The following is a 17581-nucleotide window of genomic DNA, read 5'->3' as shown; positions in this document are numbered from 1 at the left end:
GATTTTATCAATATATATATATATATATATATATATATATATATATATATATATATATATATATATATATATATATATATATATTTATTTATTTATATATATATATGTGTGTGTGTGTGTGTGTGTGTGTGTGTGTGTGTGTGTGTATGTGCACCCTACATATAACGTGATTCATACTGAAAGCTCGCACGCAAATTTTAGATCACGTGCATTCCAACAATCTCTCCGTTCACCGTCTGTAAGTCACGTCATTACCACATTACTCAACTGCATTTAACGTGCACGAGTTTCTGGACAAAATAATTAGTTCAGCAACAACTGGGACCTGTTTCACTTCTTAAAATATTTGTTTTTTCCTTTAATATTATTATTTTCAATTGGATATTCTGAGTGATATAATCCTGGTGTTATACAAAGTTGATAGTGTGAGACCTTTCATCTTATTTTATAATAGGGCGGATCCTATTAGTTCTGGCGTTTTTTCAGCCTTCTCATTACACAATTAACAAATTAACGACTTAGTGTGAACAGTAATTAAATAAATTTCAGGTAAAATACATAAGTGTGAATATATAAAGCAGTCTAATTTTAAATATGTCGTCACAACATTATCAATAACGGAAAATTGGCCATAAGCAATTTGTTCGTATTTTCATCAGCAACTTTCACTTATAAGTAGGAAACCAGTCTATGTTTACATTATGCTGGTCATATCCGCGAGTTAGCTTTGGGGACAACAGCCTAAAAGTGCTCCCCTTTTTAGGCGTTCATTAATGTTATCTCCAATGCCTAAAAACGATAGGAGAGCGAGCTACAAGTGTCTCAGAGGAGGGATTTTGGGATTTTGGCTCCAGTGGGAGGCCCCCATTTCAAAGGTGGATCTTTTCATTAAAAAGCCGTGTATGTCTGTTACTTTGCTATGCACAGCCACGATTTTTAAGATATCGACTTGAATTGTAATTTGTTTATGTAAATAGCCTCGAGAATACTCACGGACGTCTAAATTGGGGACCTGATTTCAACCTAAACGTGCCCCCCCCCCCCTTGAGTACAACCACAGTTTAACAAGAATTGAAATTTGGTATGGTTGTTTTTTTACATGTGCGCGTAATTTGGGAAAAGGGACTTAATTCTTATGTTTGGAAGGCGTAATACAATGAGTGAGTTGTAAGGAAGGTGGTTATTAGAAGAGAGTAATGAAACAGCGATATGCGGTGAAAAAAGTTGAGGAGGGAATTCTGTGTAGTGGATACTCTCCCCTACAACTGATGATTGGTTACTTGCCGTCCGCTTCCCGGCCAATCAGCAGTTGTAGGGTGTTATAGGGAATGGGCGTGTGACTGAGCCAGGTACTTGACAAGAGGAACCCAGCGGTGAAACAGACGAGCAAGATTACATCACTGAGACGGGTGCTTGAATCTGTGTGTAGCTGAGATAAGAATTGCATGGAGGATCAAGGGCGGATCCAGGGGGGGGGGGTGTCCTGGGGATCCGGACCCCCCTCCCCCCTTCACCAGAAAATTCCAATAGTTTTTCTTTAATGAAGTATTGTACTCAGGCATTTTTGTATAGTAAAAAGTATTTACTATTGACTTCGAATATCTCCTAATATCAAGTGAGCATGGCTTCAAAATAGCCTCAAAATGCCTATGATATTGGCCAGATTTAAAAAAATCTTCAATGGGGGCTTATAGTGCCCCTCCCCCCCAAAAGCTGAGTCATGTTCCCCACCCAGAACTTTTGGACCCCCCGCCTTTTGATATTCCTGGATCCGGCCCTGAGGATACTAATGAACTATCGTATTGGAGATTTGTAGACGGCTTATTACACACACACACACACACACACACACACACACACACACACACACACTAAGCTCCTCGGCGTCAGTGAAGTTGTCAAATCCTCCAGTTCCGTCTCCACCTCCTCCGCCGACTCAAGTCCCTCGGAGTTCCTGCACTCGAGCTCCTCAGTGTTTACTCAACATTCATACTTCCTAAGCTCACCTATGCCTCCCCTACCCGGTTTTCCTCCCTAAATGCCACACAACGTAAACACCTCGAAAAAGTGCAAAAGAGGGCATGCAAAATTATTCTCTCCGCTTCCTACTACACATATCAAGAAGCGCTCAACACACTGACCCTCTCGGCTCTCACTGACCATCACCACGACCTCATCTGCAAATTTGGTGAGAAGCTCCTGCACCATCCTCGACACGACTCCTACTACCACCCGAGATCCCTCGTCCGAGAATTGCTGTTCGATACCACAACCGCATCCAGCCCATACGAGCACGTACTGATCGCTATAAGAACAGCCCAGTCCCAACCATTGTAAAATTTATCAATAACTTGTAATCAACCAGTGTATTCACTCCCAGTCAACCTTACCTTGTTGCACCGTCACTATGTTGAAATGCCATGTAGTATGACCTTCTCCACACCTAGTCATTATATATCATATTTGTATCACTTATGTTACTTGTACTGTATATTATTTTTAAATCAAGAGGCTCATTCCCCAATTATGCAACTGTATATTTTCAGCCTTCCGGCTGCCATGCTCTTTCAATGTACCGTTAATTATTATTGTCATTACACACACACACACACAGCATCGTTCAGCAGAGCTAGGGTGGCCAGCTCTATGAACGGATTGTAAAAACTTTGTGGAAACTTTCTAAGCCGGCTGACTCTCACTATCGCTGAGGGTAACTTGTCCTTTTCTGGCTGTACCTGTAGGCCACCATTTGCTTCTGACACTAGTTCTTCGTTGTGAGTATTATAGAGTATTAAGAAACACAGCTCTTTAACTTTAGATTGTTGTTGTCTAGTGTCTGAAATTACTTCCAGTACATACTTAAAGAACTAGTTGTTGAAACACAGAAATACATTATAATAACATAACGCGTCCGGAAATATTGTATATATTCATAACTTAATTTTTTTGTTTTATATTTTCGTTTTATCACCCTTGTGTATTTAGTTTTAAGTCAATTTGAATGAAATAATGGCTTTCACTTGTTTTCCAGAGGGAAGGCGGGGCACGCAGTTACTTTCCACAAGCGTTCTGAGATTACATTACACGAGCTGTCACCAACTATGTAGAATTTTCATACTGGTGAGAAATCATCCAGAACTATCAACAAGTTTAATCTATGCTTAAGAAAATGTTCGTGGTCTCAACCATCTTTTTAATTTACCACTACGTAACACCTTCATCTGAATCTTCGTTTCCAACCTGCTAAGACTTCAACAGCAGTCATGATCACGCCGCTGTCATGAGGTAGATACTGGTTCTGGCTAGTTTCTGGCGTGGAGTAGATACTGGGCTGATGGTGGCGTGTAGATGATGGTTCTGATAATAGGGAATATCTGGTTTATTGACAGTCCCGCCAGTGATTCTAATCCGTCCTTAAATTCAATGAAATTGTTTTCCGCCGATTATTTCTACCCTGAGACCACAAGTGTCGACAGAATTCGTTTTAAATTCAGAGATGTTGTGTGTAGTTTTTCTTCTGCAGAAGCCTTCCTTCGTGTTTGTAATACGGACTTGTTAAGTATTATTCACTGGTTTATATACCGTATATTACAACGCAAACGTTTTTTCACTAAATCTTGGCTACAGACAATTCTTGAATTCTCCGAGGCAGGACGGTATCTCATTCCCTTCAAACATTGTTACAACGGTTCTGAGTATTCCTTATGTTTGTCGAGCATAAATTGACTTCCCTTGTCGACGCAGGAACATGTGAAAGCCACACTAGTTAAAACACCAAAACACTAACTCAGGTCCGTCTCCTGCCACATCTGCCCTTTAATCCTCTTCACCACACCCTCCATAAACTCCACAAGTCCCAGACCATTCCAGGAACCGCGACACCCTCCCGCGAGCCGCGCGAAGGCTTCGCCTGACACACCTGTACTATCTCCACCTGGATAACCCATCGAACAACCTGTATTAAGCCCATAAATTACATCAAGTCTATCTCGTCTCCAGTGGCGCTAATTCACCGACCCCTGCCTCAGGTGTGGCAGGGAGCGTCTCACCGGCGTGTGTGTTCATGGTGGTGGCGGAGGGAGGACTGGTCGACACTCGACTGAGGCCTCCAGGTGAGCTCTGCACTGCGGTACACCAACACTACAACGCAAAACCTCACAATTGGGGTCGTTTCTATTGACCTAACACACTCCGTCATATTCTCCTGCTACACGCTACTATTTTCTCTTTGTTTGTCTATGTATAACCTACATGGCCTCTTAATATATATTTCCCCTCCTCGCTCCACCCTTTTAAATTATCTGTAATCTTCTGTTATGGAAATTCATTAATCCAATCATAGAATACAATTTTATACACATTATTTTTAGTGGAAAATACAATTAAGAAAAAAATGTGAAATTAATCTTAACATACAATATTAAAAAGATAAGGACCGCACACTCAAAAATTGTTGGTTTTCTCTATAAAATATTAAACCGTATAACACAATGTAAAGGAAACCTAAATAACAAATCCAGATCAAATGTAAGCTGGACCTTGACTCCTAACATGACCCACAAGTCCTAACATGGCCCCGAGTCCTAACATGGCCCCGAGTCCTAACATGGCCCCGAGTCCTAACATGGACCCCCGAGTCCTAACATGGCCCCGAGTCCTAACATGGCCCCGAGTCCTAACATGGACCCCCGAGTCCTAACATGGCCCCGAGTCCTAACATGGGCCCCGAGTCTTTGGACCCCGACTCCTAACATGGTCCCTGACTCCTAACATGGACCTCCGGGCCCCGAGTCGTAACATGGCCCCTGAGTCCTAACATGGACCCACGACTCCTAACATGGTCCCTGACTCCTAACATCGACCCTCGAGTCCTAACATGGATCCCCGAGTCCTAACATGGCCCCGAGTCCTAACATGGCCCGAGTCCTAACATGGCCCTGAGTCCTAAAATGGTCCCTGACTCCTAACATGGACCCCCGAGTCCTAACATGGCCCCGAGTCCTAACATGGCCCGAGTCCTAACATGGCCCGTCTTAACATGGACCCTGACTCCTAACATGGTCCCTGACTCCTAACATGGACCCCCGAGTCCTAACATGGCCCCGAGTCTAACATGGCCCTGAGTCCCAACATGGGACTCCTATGGTCCTAACATGAGTGGATGGCCCCGAGTCCTAACATCCTAACATGGCCCCGAGTCCTAACATGGTGCCTGACTAACATGGAGACCTAACATGGCCCTGAGTCCTAACATGGTCCCTGACTCCTAACATGGACCCCCGAGTCCAAACATGGCCCGAGTCCTAACATGGCCCGAGTCCCAACATGGCCCCGAGTCTTAACATGGACCCCGACCTAACATGGTCCCTGACTAACATGGACCCCGAGTCCTAACATGGCCCCGATTCGTAACATGGGAGTCCTAACATGGAGAGTCCAACATGGACCCGAGTCCCAACATGGCCCCGAGTCCTAACATGGTCCCTGACTCCTAACATGGCCCCGAGTCCTAACATGGTCCCTGACTCCTAACATGGACCCCCGAGTCCTAACATGGCCCCTGAGTCCCAACATGGACCCCCGAGACATGGACCTCCGAGTCCTAACATGGCCCCGAGTCCTAACATGGTCCCTGACTCCTAACATGGACCCCCGAGTCCCAACATGGCCCGAGCCTAACATGGCCCCGAGTCCTAACATGGACCCCGAGTCCTAACATGGCCCCCGAGTCGTAACATGGCCCGACTCCTAACATGGTCCCTGACTCCTAACATGGCCCCGAGTCCAAACATGGACCCCCGAGTCCTACTCTTTTAAGGGCGTTATTATGGTGTTCAGGTTACTTGGTTGACACTCCATTCGGCACTTTAGTTCATCACCACGACCTTGTTCATCGTCTAGCGGGCTATATTTATTGTTCCCCCATTATATTTTATACACAAGTCAAGTCACCTACGAAAAATGGAGAGAGAGAGAGAGAGAGAGAGAGAGAGAGAGAGAGAGAGAGAGAGAGAGAGAGAGAGTGTGTGTGTGGGATACTTCTTTTTAGTTAGAATTTATCTCACCGGACAAATTTGCCGCCTTTTTAAACAAATGAAGAAAATTACCATCTCATTATCTCATAAAAATAAAATATTTTATTCATTACTTTAGGTTAAGCCAACGTGAACTACTTACATAATATTTCCGACCAATAAACCAAACCTAGCTTAGTGTTTTGTCTTTTTTTTTTTTTTTACATTTTCTTACACTCACATCTCGTCTCCCTTCTTTTTGTACATAACTCTGCCAGTTTCTATTAAATGAGTAAAGTCATAGACAAGAATGGAATAATGTCCAAGAGAATGAGCTTCCCTACTGGATAATGAATTAGAATATAACGTCAGCCATCAATAATCAAGGACCCCAGTTACTATAGAGACAAAGGGGCCATAACTCAATAAGATATACAGGTGATCATCGAAACCTATAATTATCACTTTGTTCCGGTGATTGGGTTCAAAAGCTGCCAGGGTAGTAAACGGACATAACTTCAAGCCCTACTGTAGGTGAAAATGTGAAAGTGAGTCTCGTAGATTTTTCACTCCCCATAACTGTAACTATTGAAGAGCTGACCATCAAGAGTAATAGCAGCCGCATACAGCAGTAGGAGTTGTAGTTATAATAATATGACAATCAAATTATAATAATAATGACCTGACCATCAAGAGTCACACATTGTATTTCTCCAACAAATCTAATTATATAACGTATAATTATCATCCCCGAAAAGGTAGAGAGAAAAACTGATAATTGACAGCGACACGAATTACCACTCGCGCCACTGATTCCATTAAAGGATATTTCGCTTTAATCAAACTTAACTCGTGGTTCCCAGCGTAATTATTCTTTCCGGGGCAAAACTTTCACTAAAACTTCTCTTCTGACACAAGTGCCAATATTTTTAAACTCTTACACGTAGGAAGCTTATCAAGTAGTCTAAACAGTGTCGTGTGCTCAAGACTACGGTACAATTCCATGCGTGTCGTCGGCTGCCGCAGTGTCCATGGTGAACAGGACTGGTGGAGCCTGTCATTCAGCACATCAAAATGTGGACTAATTTTCGGATAGCACACAAACAATGGATTATGTAAATAGCAACGGGCCACACTATTGGCTCTTTGGAACGAAATCTAGGACATCTACAGGTGGAAAGCCAAGTGTATACTGTATACGGTAATTCAGACGCCACCACGCGCGGGGGAATTTGAATTTATTTTCAATAAATTATTAATCAAGAGAATTTTTTTTTTTTTTGGGGGAGACATGAACTGTAGATATAGATATTTGTAAACAGCGATGGACTAGTCTAAAGCGCTGAGCCACTAACACTGTTTCTGATCACATGAAACATATATCAGAAATACTTATTATAATAGTATTTAATAATCAGGCAAAAAAAAATATATTTTTTTCTGACTTTAATAACAAAACTCTATTACTATTAATACTTTAAATAATAAAACTATAAAAACATTTGTAATCAACATCACAAAATCACAATACTACCACTGCCACTCCCTCGACAAGACAGTAGATAAATGATAAATCACAGTAACGCAGCATATTACAATAATTGGAAGATGATAGAGGCAGCACGTTATATTTGCCATGTTATTTTCTCCGTGTTTATACGCAAAGACACATCAGCGATTCCCACACTAGCTATACAAGTAGCGTCTGTTAGTTACATTTTTAAATCAATCTGACTCAATTAAAATGCACTGTAAATTGATGTAAATAAGGTTGTATATACAGTTTATTTTGTCTTATATAATTAATCATTATCATGCAGAGTCGACATAGGATTTATTTATTTTTCATTTCCAGCTAAACAATAGGACCATAAGAAAATAAGGAGTCTGCAATAGGCCGGTTGGCGTAAGCATGGCAGCTCCTGTCGGGAGTTACAACCACCCTCTATCGTCCATGAATCTATCCAGCCTCCTTTTGAAACTTTCCAGCGTCCCAGCACTTACTACAAAGTTGCTAAGCTTGTTCCACTCATCTACCACCCTATTTGTGAACCAGTTTCTTCCTATCTCCCTCCTAAACCTAAACTTATCTAACTTAAATCCGTTGCTACGAGTCCTATCCTGCTCGGATATTATAAGAACTCTAACTATACAGTGCCGGATTTAGACCTGTGGAGGCCCATGGGCAGTCTCTTTGTGGAGGCCCCCCTCATTATAACTACCCAAGAGGGTGGGGTGGTGAGTGAAGCGAACCTAAACATCTGGGAGTTCCAGGGGGCGCTGTAAGCCCCACGGGAGAATTTTGAAATTTGAACATTTCTTTGGAGAATTTTGAAGCCATATGCAGTTATATTAAAAATATTAAAAATATACGGTTCATAGGAAAACCAGGTATTCATGAAATTCAAGGAGTAGCTAGCCTAATTTCTATCACGCTTCTTGCTGAACATAGTTTTACGTGATGGAATAGATAAACATGAATTTTAAAGAATGAAAATAAAAATAATCCAAATGAATAAACAAATAAATAAAATATTGTAATATGTGGAGGCCCCCAGATTGTGGAGACCCTCTGGGCAGCTGCCCACTTTGCTCACTCCTGTAACTATATCTCCTTTATTGATTCCTTTTACCCACTTAAACACTTCTATTATATCTCCCCGCACTCTTCATCTTTCTAGGGAATGCAAGTTTAGTTTCTTTAATCTATCTTGATAGGGAAGGTTTCTAAGTCCCGGAATCATTTTCGTCATTCTTCGCTGCACCGACTCCAGTGAATTGATATCCATTCCATAATAAGGGCACCAGAAGTGAACAGCATAATCGAGGTGCGACCTGACTAGCGCAAGATATAATTGCAATATGACTTCCGCACTCTTATTACTTACACTTCTAGATATAAAACCTAATACTCTGTTTCCCTTATTTCGAACATTAACGCACTGTTTTCTAGGCCGAAGGGTAGTGGGTAATAAATCGCATAATCGGTAGGGAAAGCGGAAACACTGTACATATATTTTGTTTGTTTAGCTAATACTAATAAATCTATGCCAGAATACATGAGATAGCAAGCATTTGGTAATTTTGAAAAGTTGAGAGCTAAAGGTATAGATCGTAAGAGCTTAAATGTCAATACGAGTAAGTCAGAAAAACGCCAGTTGCATCGGTATGCACAGTACAGTCCAAGTGTGGAGCACTCAGCCGAGATACTAAAATGTTGACTTAAAATAAAGACGCCTTACGAAATGATGCAAATAGTTCCCAACGGCTACAAAGAAGACACAGTTTCACCCTCAGATCATTATAAGATATTGTCCTTCATTAGACACAAAGGACAGTTTCAACCCTGTCCACTTGGCTACACTGTTCACCCACCACAAGATGCCAGGGAAAGTGTGTTCCAAATTGAAGCAAATTAGTCAAGTCGTTGTTTTGTTGTCATCCATCAACAAAGAATCCTTTCTTGAGACATAAAATAAACGACGATCACTACCGGAGAACATAGCATCAAACCACCAGTGTGTGTGTGTGTGTGTGTGTACCAAGAAGATAAATGTTATTGTTATCTCGCGTGCAATGACTCTCCCAGACAAGATGACAAAGCACCACCAGGACTGAAGGCTACTTCAACATTAAAAGATAGTGTTACCTCCACATGAGCACTGATACCACTCTTTCCATGTCACGCATCACGTCCCATGTAATCTGTCCCCTGTCTAACTGACCCAACAACAAGGAGAGCGGTTTTTTTTTTTTTGCATTAAGTTTTCCCTCCCTCCCTCCCTCCACAGTGTTGTAATGCAAATCAACAGCATCATCCCCAGCAACAGTGAGTGATTGCCGACAAGGCGTGTAATGGGTTTTCAGGAGGGAGACTCAAGGACTCCACCAAAGCAATCTACCTTGTCACGTAAGATAGACGCTGGTGTCCTAGGGTTTGTTATTCCACCCACCCACCCTCTCTCTCTCTATTCTTCTCCTTCACCTCTCGGATACTCTTTTTTTTCGCAGGATCAGTTGCGAAAGCATTTATTTTTCTGCAACTTTTAATTTCAATTTAAATCTGACTTGAGGTTTGTATTTCGTCGGGTAAAATAATGTAGTTGACGTTATGGGTCACTGTGAGATGAATGTTCTAATTCACATGGAAGAGACAAGGTTACATCACTTAGTACATATTGTGAGGTGACATTACCTTGTTGACGCCCGAGCTCAGTATGACAAGGGTAACTAAACCTCTTGACTTTCAACACATTCAAGGTCGCTAGTCGCCTGAAGGAGGATCCTGAGCTGTCTCAGAGAGGATTGGAGTCTCACTCGCTCTCCAACCATCTTGGGTGGTCTCGTGTGGTCAAGGAATGTGTGATGTAAGGGATGTGTTACATAGTCCAGGAGAACCTCAGATATCATCAGAGGTCATGTAAGGACTCGGGTGGGTTTATGTCGCCTCAGACGGTCTCAGTTGATAGTCTCAGATAGTTTTAAATTGTGACACATGATTCTCCTTTGCCCCTCAAGGCTCGACACACACTCAGCCGGTCTCGCGTGGTCTAGGACCGTCATGGTAACTGAGTTCATCCTTGGGTATCCTGCAAGATTCACACACACACACATACACACGGCTGATCAGGGTTCCTCGAGCTCTGTACTGGTAAGTACCCTAACCACACTGCCACATTCTTGTACCAATAGTCACTGTTATCATTAGTGTTAGTAGTAGTGCCTGAATATATTCATCAATATATTTTGACTATTCTATACCAATATTTATTGCTTTTGATGTGTCAAATGTTAGTTATTAATAATATCCTAAGTACACTATGTCCCAAAACAGTGGGTTTTAATCTAATTTGCCCCTAACCTAGTTTTCAGTCTCGAGTTGGCCATCATCATCCACACCTAAATTCTCGTGTCACCTTCGTCCTCCATACCCATATTTAACTACCCCCTCTGGGTCAGTCTTTAAAAACTCGCAAGAAACAATTTTATTCTACTTCTCTTAGTTTCAGTGGATAAACAGAATTTATTTCTTCTTTGAATCTAAATAAATGAAAAAAGACAAATTACCCAAGGACGAACAATGTTCCCTTACTTCAAAGAATCGTCTTCCCATCGAAACAGTAGACAAAGAAATATATGAGGTGAAAATAAACGGATGTCATTGCCATACATATTGTCGTGTTGGCAGGTGGACGGACAACAAAGGCACAACATAATCCTCTACCCCAGTATGGTTAACAAAGCGAGGTAACAGTATCAGCTTACTTACGCCAACAAACAACACAGCTGGACAGACAAGGTATTCCCGTAGCGGACTCTACAAGGCGCGTTGCCGTCCACCACAATGACGGCTTTCATTATACAAACCACTTCACCTTCCTGCTGCATGTTAAATATACTGTACGTCTATTACGTCGCTCGCAGCTCTCTTAGCAGTTTCAGCTGTTATTCTACTTGTCTTCTTTTGTTTACATAAGAACATAAGAGGAAATAGCAGCGGGCCTATATTGGCCTGTACTGAGCAATCCCGTTTATACCCAACCCCTATCGCTCATATATCCAACCTATATTTGAAGCTATCCAGCGTGTTCGAGTTAATGATGTTCGGTAACTTGTTCCACTGATCCCCTACTCCACTTCCAAACCAATGTTTACCTATCTGGCGCCTAAATCTAAATTTGTCTAATTTAAAACCATTGTTATGAGTTCGCTCCTGGTTGGATAGTTTAAGCACCTTTGTAACGTCCCCTTTGTTTAGCCCTGACTTATATTTATACACCTCGATCATATCGCCCCTCTCGACGTCTCTCGAGGGAGTACAAATTCAGATGCTTTAATCTGTCTCTGTACTCAAGGTTCCTAATGCCCGGGATTAGTCTTGACATCCTCCTCTGTATGCTTTCAAGGGATTCTATATCCATTCTGTAATACGGTGACCAGAACTGAACTGCATAATCCAAGTGAGGTCTCAAGTCCACGATATAGTTTTAGGATAACCTCGCTAGTCTTGTAACTAACACTCCTTTGTATGAACCCAATTACTTTGTTAAGCCTTGTTTCGAGCAAATACACATTGCTGTCTTGGTTTAGGATACCTACTTATCATTATTATTATTACTCTTAAATCTTTCGCACAGTCGGATTTCTCTATATCAACGTTATTCATCTGATATCTGGTTTCTCTGTTTACATCTTCCCGACTAAGTACTTTACATTTTTGTCCACATTAAATTTCATCTGCCATTTTTCAGACCATGCGAAAATTTTGTTTAGAACTTCCTGTCGTTTTGCGGAGCCCTCGTCAGATTTAATTACACGCCCTATTCTAGTGTCGTCAGCAAATTTACTTATGTTGCTGGCCAAATGTCATCAAATATTACATGTATCATGATATTATCATGTAAGAAATAAGAATTTCAGCACAATGTGACACATCATTACTTTTAATCAAATTAGTTCTATATCATGTACGTCTTATATATGGGAATAATGAAAGAAATACAATTAACTTGAAGCATAATCAATTTTGCAAGCACATGAAGTACAGCAAACTGTGTGAATTTCAAAATAATTTCTTCCTACTTTTTTCATGGAAAATTTGTCAATGATACTGTTTGTGTCAAGGGATTGTAGGAGGCCAGATTCAATGCATAATAATGAAAGTGAGTTTAATCTGGTTTGTCCCATGGTAGACCTCAGGTGATTTTTCACCTTAGATAGAGTAGAGAAAGACCTCTCTCCTTCACAATTTGTAATGGGGATGGTAAGGGAAATTCTTACCAAGATACTAATGTTTGGAAAGGCAGTTGTCAAAATACCATCTTTGTACCTCAGCAAACTGGATATGTTTGTCACTGACCTGCCAGATTCAGAAGACAAAATGTCTTTAAATTGCAAAAACTCATCTAAAACAGATGCTTCCAGGTCACTGGAATAGGTACTGACAACCAATTCCAGTTGGGGTTTGAGATCATCATATTTCATACTGTCATACTCCGTGAAGAAGCTAAACAGTTTCTTTATTTCTGAGTAGGCATTCACTCTGTGCTCTAATTCATTCCTAAGGCAATCTAATATGATGTAGAAATTGTCCACCTTGAACTTCTTACGTGGATCAAGTTGAGTTTCAGTGCCAACTGATTCATCAAAGAAATGTTTTCTCTTTTTTGTTCTTTTTGTTGTCTCTGTGTAGACAGGCTCAGCAAAAGCCCTAGCCTGATCTTCTATTTCATCAAACTGACCCTGTCTCATTTCTGAGACGAAGGAGATCAAACTCTCATACAGTTTCACAACTGACAGAAGGTCGGTCTCAACTTTTTGAAGTGATAAGCTGGTTGCATTAAACCTTGTTTAGATTTTATACCATATTACAGTAAGAAGTGCTGTTTCAAATGCTTCCATTTGTCTTATGAGGCCTTCACCTTCAAGCTTTGTAGCCACAGTTTGTCTACTGTCAGGACATATGTTCTCCAGTGCTGACTTTATCTCAAGGCAATGTAAAAACACTGCTTTAACAGCATCAGCCCTCGCACTCCAGCGAGTTTCTGAAAGGGATTTCACTACAATCCCTTCAGCAGGTAGTGCAGCTTTCAAGTGATCCCATCTATATGTGGAAGCTGAGAAGAAGTTGTATAAGGCATGCAAAAATCTGGAATATGAAACAGACCCAAGGCAACTCCTGGCAGCTGATGTTCCTACAAGGGCCAGTGGGCCATGGCCCACCAGTTGAAGACCACTGCGGGCCTATACTTATTGTACAGGGGCCCCATACTCCGGGCCCTATACTTATTGTACAGGGGCCCTTATGGTTGTGAATATATTATATAATGAAATACTCGGTGTACACTTGAAACAAGGTTATACGCTGGCATGCTGCGCAACAAATTAGTTTCAGTGGGTCCCCAGATACCGGTGAGCCCTAGGCCAATGGCCTACTTGGCCTATTGGTAAATCCGGCCCTGGTCGTTTATGTATATGATAAAACAGTAATGGTCCAAGTACTGAGCCTTGGGGTACTCCACTAATGACGTTACCCCAATCGAATTACACCAAGATACAAAATTTTGGTTAAGCCAATTTGCTTCTTAAGACAATGTAAAAATTAGCCCAGTTTAGCACATGATCACGTACCAGCCCAGTAGTGTATGACTGGGCGAAGCATCCCGTGGTGAGGAGCACCTTGCCATGAGCTTGCACACTTGCCAACCGTACCGAATCACGCGTCAGGGCCGACTTTTTGACCCCTCTGCCCTCACAAGGTAATTATTCCACTAATCCAAATATCACCGAAATTGTTTTCTTTGTATTTTTTTTACGGCAATAAACAAACTAATGATGGAAATGATAGTTCAGATGTCAATTTCACTCCCTGTTCTTAATTCTTGTTTCACTGTATATTGTGGTTAGTGTTCTTCGTTGACCCGGCGACCACTGCAGTCTAGAAGCTGCTGCTATCCATATTCTGACAGGACCACTCGAGATTTTCATGCCCAATCAGGCCTCAATGGGAAACTCAAAGATTATTTCCATCAAACAAAAAGTGAAGGGAGAAATTAAACGTATCGTCGTGTCTACTCACCAAGAGAGAGAGAGAGAGAGAGAGAGAGAGAGAGAGAGAGAGAGAGAGAGAGAGAGATGACATGTGAAAGAGGAAGTTTTTGACAGATGGAGGTTTTGACACAAGGGAAAAAGTGGCAGGAAAGTTCTACAGCCCGTAGTCTTGGAGGTATAAATAAATTCTAGTCGCAAATTCTGCTGATACGAATGTCAACAAGTGGGAGTTGTGACACACAGTAGTGATTCGTACGCTGAACACACGATGGGCTGGTCTGATGCAATGCTTTTGTATAAACCATCACGTCAGACATTGCATTACCCCATCTTTTGTTTACATTTTCAATACTGACAAGAGAACCCCCACACACACACTACCACCCCGTAAGCGTAGAATAACCAGCAACCGTTAAAACGTCCTGCTCGCATTAGTCTCCTGGTGTTGGCAAGCCTGATGCTAAGATAACAATAATCCGGTTCGAGCCAGTTCTGCTTGACGGCGCCACCACATGATCTCTAGCAGTATTTTCCTGAAACATCGAGAGCGCAGTAAATTTAGCTCCATTAATTCCGAAAGAGGACTATCTGGACACGACAGTAGGTACTCATGGGTGTAATAGCATTAACTAACCGTGGAATATTGCGGACATTGCCTAGAACTGTACGATGAGGTTAAGTGAGACACTTATGATATTGTAAGGGATGCTGATGGAGTTTCTTACAATACTGCAGGCTAGTTATGATGCCGAGTTCATAAGTATTCTGAATAAGCTGATGACGTTACAGGCCACAACTTGGATACTGGAATTTCCGCGGCTATTATTATTATTATTATTATTAATCAACAGTAATAGTGTAATGATTATTAATGGCATGACCTTCATCAAAGTTATTTTGGTGATCATAAGTGTTATCCTATTTTTATATTTCTAATAATAAGTTTTAAGATTTATTTGTCATTTATTCGTTTACTTTCGTAGTGTAATGAGGTGGGCGGCACAGAGGTGGAGAGTCTCTTGGCTCAAGACACCAAAATTTTAAGATTAGTGTCAGTGATGAGAGAGTTAGTGGGAAGATGGGTGAGTGGGAGGGTGGGTGAGTGGGAGGGTGGGTGAGTGCCCTGATGATTTATCCCAAATCGTCAAATCTGTTTACATGGTGAATCTTTAGTGCCGTGAGGTTAATGTAACTTTCAATATAAAATCACGAAATAAACAATTAAATACTGTATTGCGAATCTTCAGCTTAAAGCTGTCGACTAAAAGCTTCTAATACGCGACAGTTTAATTTATACTACAACGGTATCTGAGTGAATAAGGTATGATTTGAATAGCATAATAACAACAGTATAAAAAATAATGCGGTGGAGTACAGCTGCGTGCTGAAGTATATTTTCCATCAGATAACCAAACAGGAAACATAATAATGATAACTGGTATAATTTTGTTCACGCAAAGAATTGTAACGATTAGAAAACAGCCAAATTCTGTGTTGTGTTGTCTGTCAGTACATAGGAACCTGGAAGTCCGTTTTGAGGGATACGAAATGTAAAATTATATAAAAATCGTGCGTAGAGTAACAACAAAAGTAAGTTAACGAGATATAAATGAGAGAGAGTGTGTGTGTGTGTGTGTGTGTGTGTGTGTGTGTAGGAGGAGGTAGGTAAGTAGGTAGGTAGGTGGAGGTAGATAGGCGGAGTCACTATGACTTACTGTAAGTGTGCACGTGCTGGGCCCAGGTACTCGATCTTCCTCTTTACTGCGAAAATAAACCACAAATAACATCACTCTCACCTGCGGCTGCTCCCACACCTCCACACCAATACCCTTACCCAGGCAAGTATGTAGGGTTCACACACACTGGGAAGAACACAGGACATTGGTCTTGGTAAGGGTACAAAGCAGAGTACGGATTTGGCTGGCGTGTCACCAAGGGGCGGGGGGATACATGCTTAAATTATACCTTATGTGATAATCTGAAAATTTATGTTCATCCATGGTAAAGAAGCCAAAGCTTATCTTAGCGGAAAACAAGGTTATATTACATACTAATCTTCGTGACCGGACACGGAGAGACACGCACACCAATTCCTGCCAAGGTTATCTCACTACCATCTGACATAAGGCGGCGTCACACTTGCATTTCTTGCGTCATTTTCTTGCATTAATTTTCTGAGCGCGTCTTGTCACAATTGCATATAGAACCAAATGCACAATTCGTTCTGCTTTCGTCAACTGTAAGCAAATACGATGGCTCCGACTCACAAGCAAGTAGTCGCTATTCTACGTTTTATCATGTATTTAGTGCAAACGTTCTAAAAAGCTCTTGGTTGGCACGCCGCGTCGTGAGAAACTATCATTGATAAAATCCAAATACATTATATTTTGAGCATGCTTCCCTGTTGGGCACTGTAAACGCTTCTGCGATTCACCTTACACAAGGATGTAGGGGAGTGCCCAATAAATAATAATAAAAAAAAATATATATTTTGAAACATGGAAAATGACCTTTAAATTTCTTGTTGTCTAAGTGTTGTATAATATCTTCAGAATGAAGTAATGTAGTTGGAAACAGTGTGAGTGCGGCGTGATACACAAATAAACATTTTTCGCTCAACAGTTTGGCAAGGTTACATTCTAAAGTCTAAACGATTGCCATCTGCCTCTCTTGTCTTAGCTGACAGGCCATTGTCCCGCAGGTGTTACTAGGCGATGTTCATTTTTCTTCCCAGTTGTTCTTATTATACATTCAATGATGGGTACATTTTGTAACACTGACCTAACCGTACGTCACAAGGTAGTCAGCAATGTGTTCTCAAAAGAAGAAAGGTGGTTCTTTCTCTGAACATCACGTGTGTTTACTGACACAGGGTACAAGAGCCACGCCTGTAACACCTTCATGTCCAGGAAGTCCTATAAAAGCTTATAGTACTACTTTTTACACGTACAGGATACGGTAGAACCATGATGGGGGCAAGCTTTGAGGACGCACACAATAACAGCACCACGAATGTG

General features: G+C 41.4%; 1 protein-coding gene across 7 annotated transcripts in view; it reads right to left on the bottom strand.

The window, feature by feature from the left end:
* Nucleotides 1-17581, bottom strand: part of LOC121861780 (monocarboxylate transporter 10-like) — a 56078-nt gene that overhangs the window by 9797 nt on the left and 28700 nt on the right. Inside the window, exon 1 of one of the 7 annotated variants that reach the window (XM_042359676.1) lies at nucleotides 4050-4135. The exons of 3 other annotated variants lie outside the window; for them this stretch is intronic. In XM_042359676.1, the coding sequence (XP_042215610.1) occupies nucleotides 4050-4065 (16 nt within the window). In that variant the 5' untranslated portion in view covers nucleotides 4066-4135. Of the gene's footprint in view, nucleotides 1-3240; nucleotides 3954-3977; nucleotides 4136-17581 lie in introns of those variants that run through there. 3 more of the 7 variants (XM_042359679.1, XM_042359682.1, XM_042359675.1) reach the window with 3 other exon arrangements.

Source organism: Homarus americanus, unplaced genomic scaffold (assembly GCF_018991925.1).
Source record: "Homarus americanus isolate GMGI-L3 unplaced genomic scaffold, GMGI_Hamer_2.0 scaffold8148, whole genome shotgun sequence".
Taxonomy (NCBI): domain Eukaryota; kingdom Metazoa; phylum Arthropoda; class Malacostraca; order Decapoda; family Nephropidae; genus Homarus; species Homarus americanus.
Note: the sequence above shows the minus strand (reverse complement) of the source record. Positions and strands in the feature narration are given on the sequence as shown.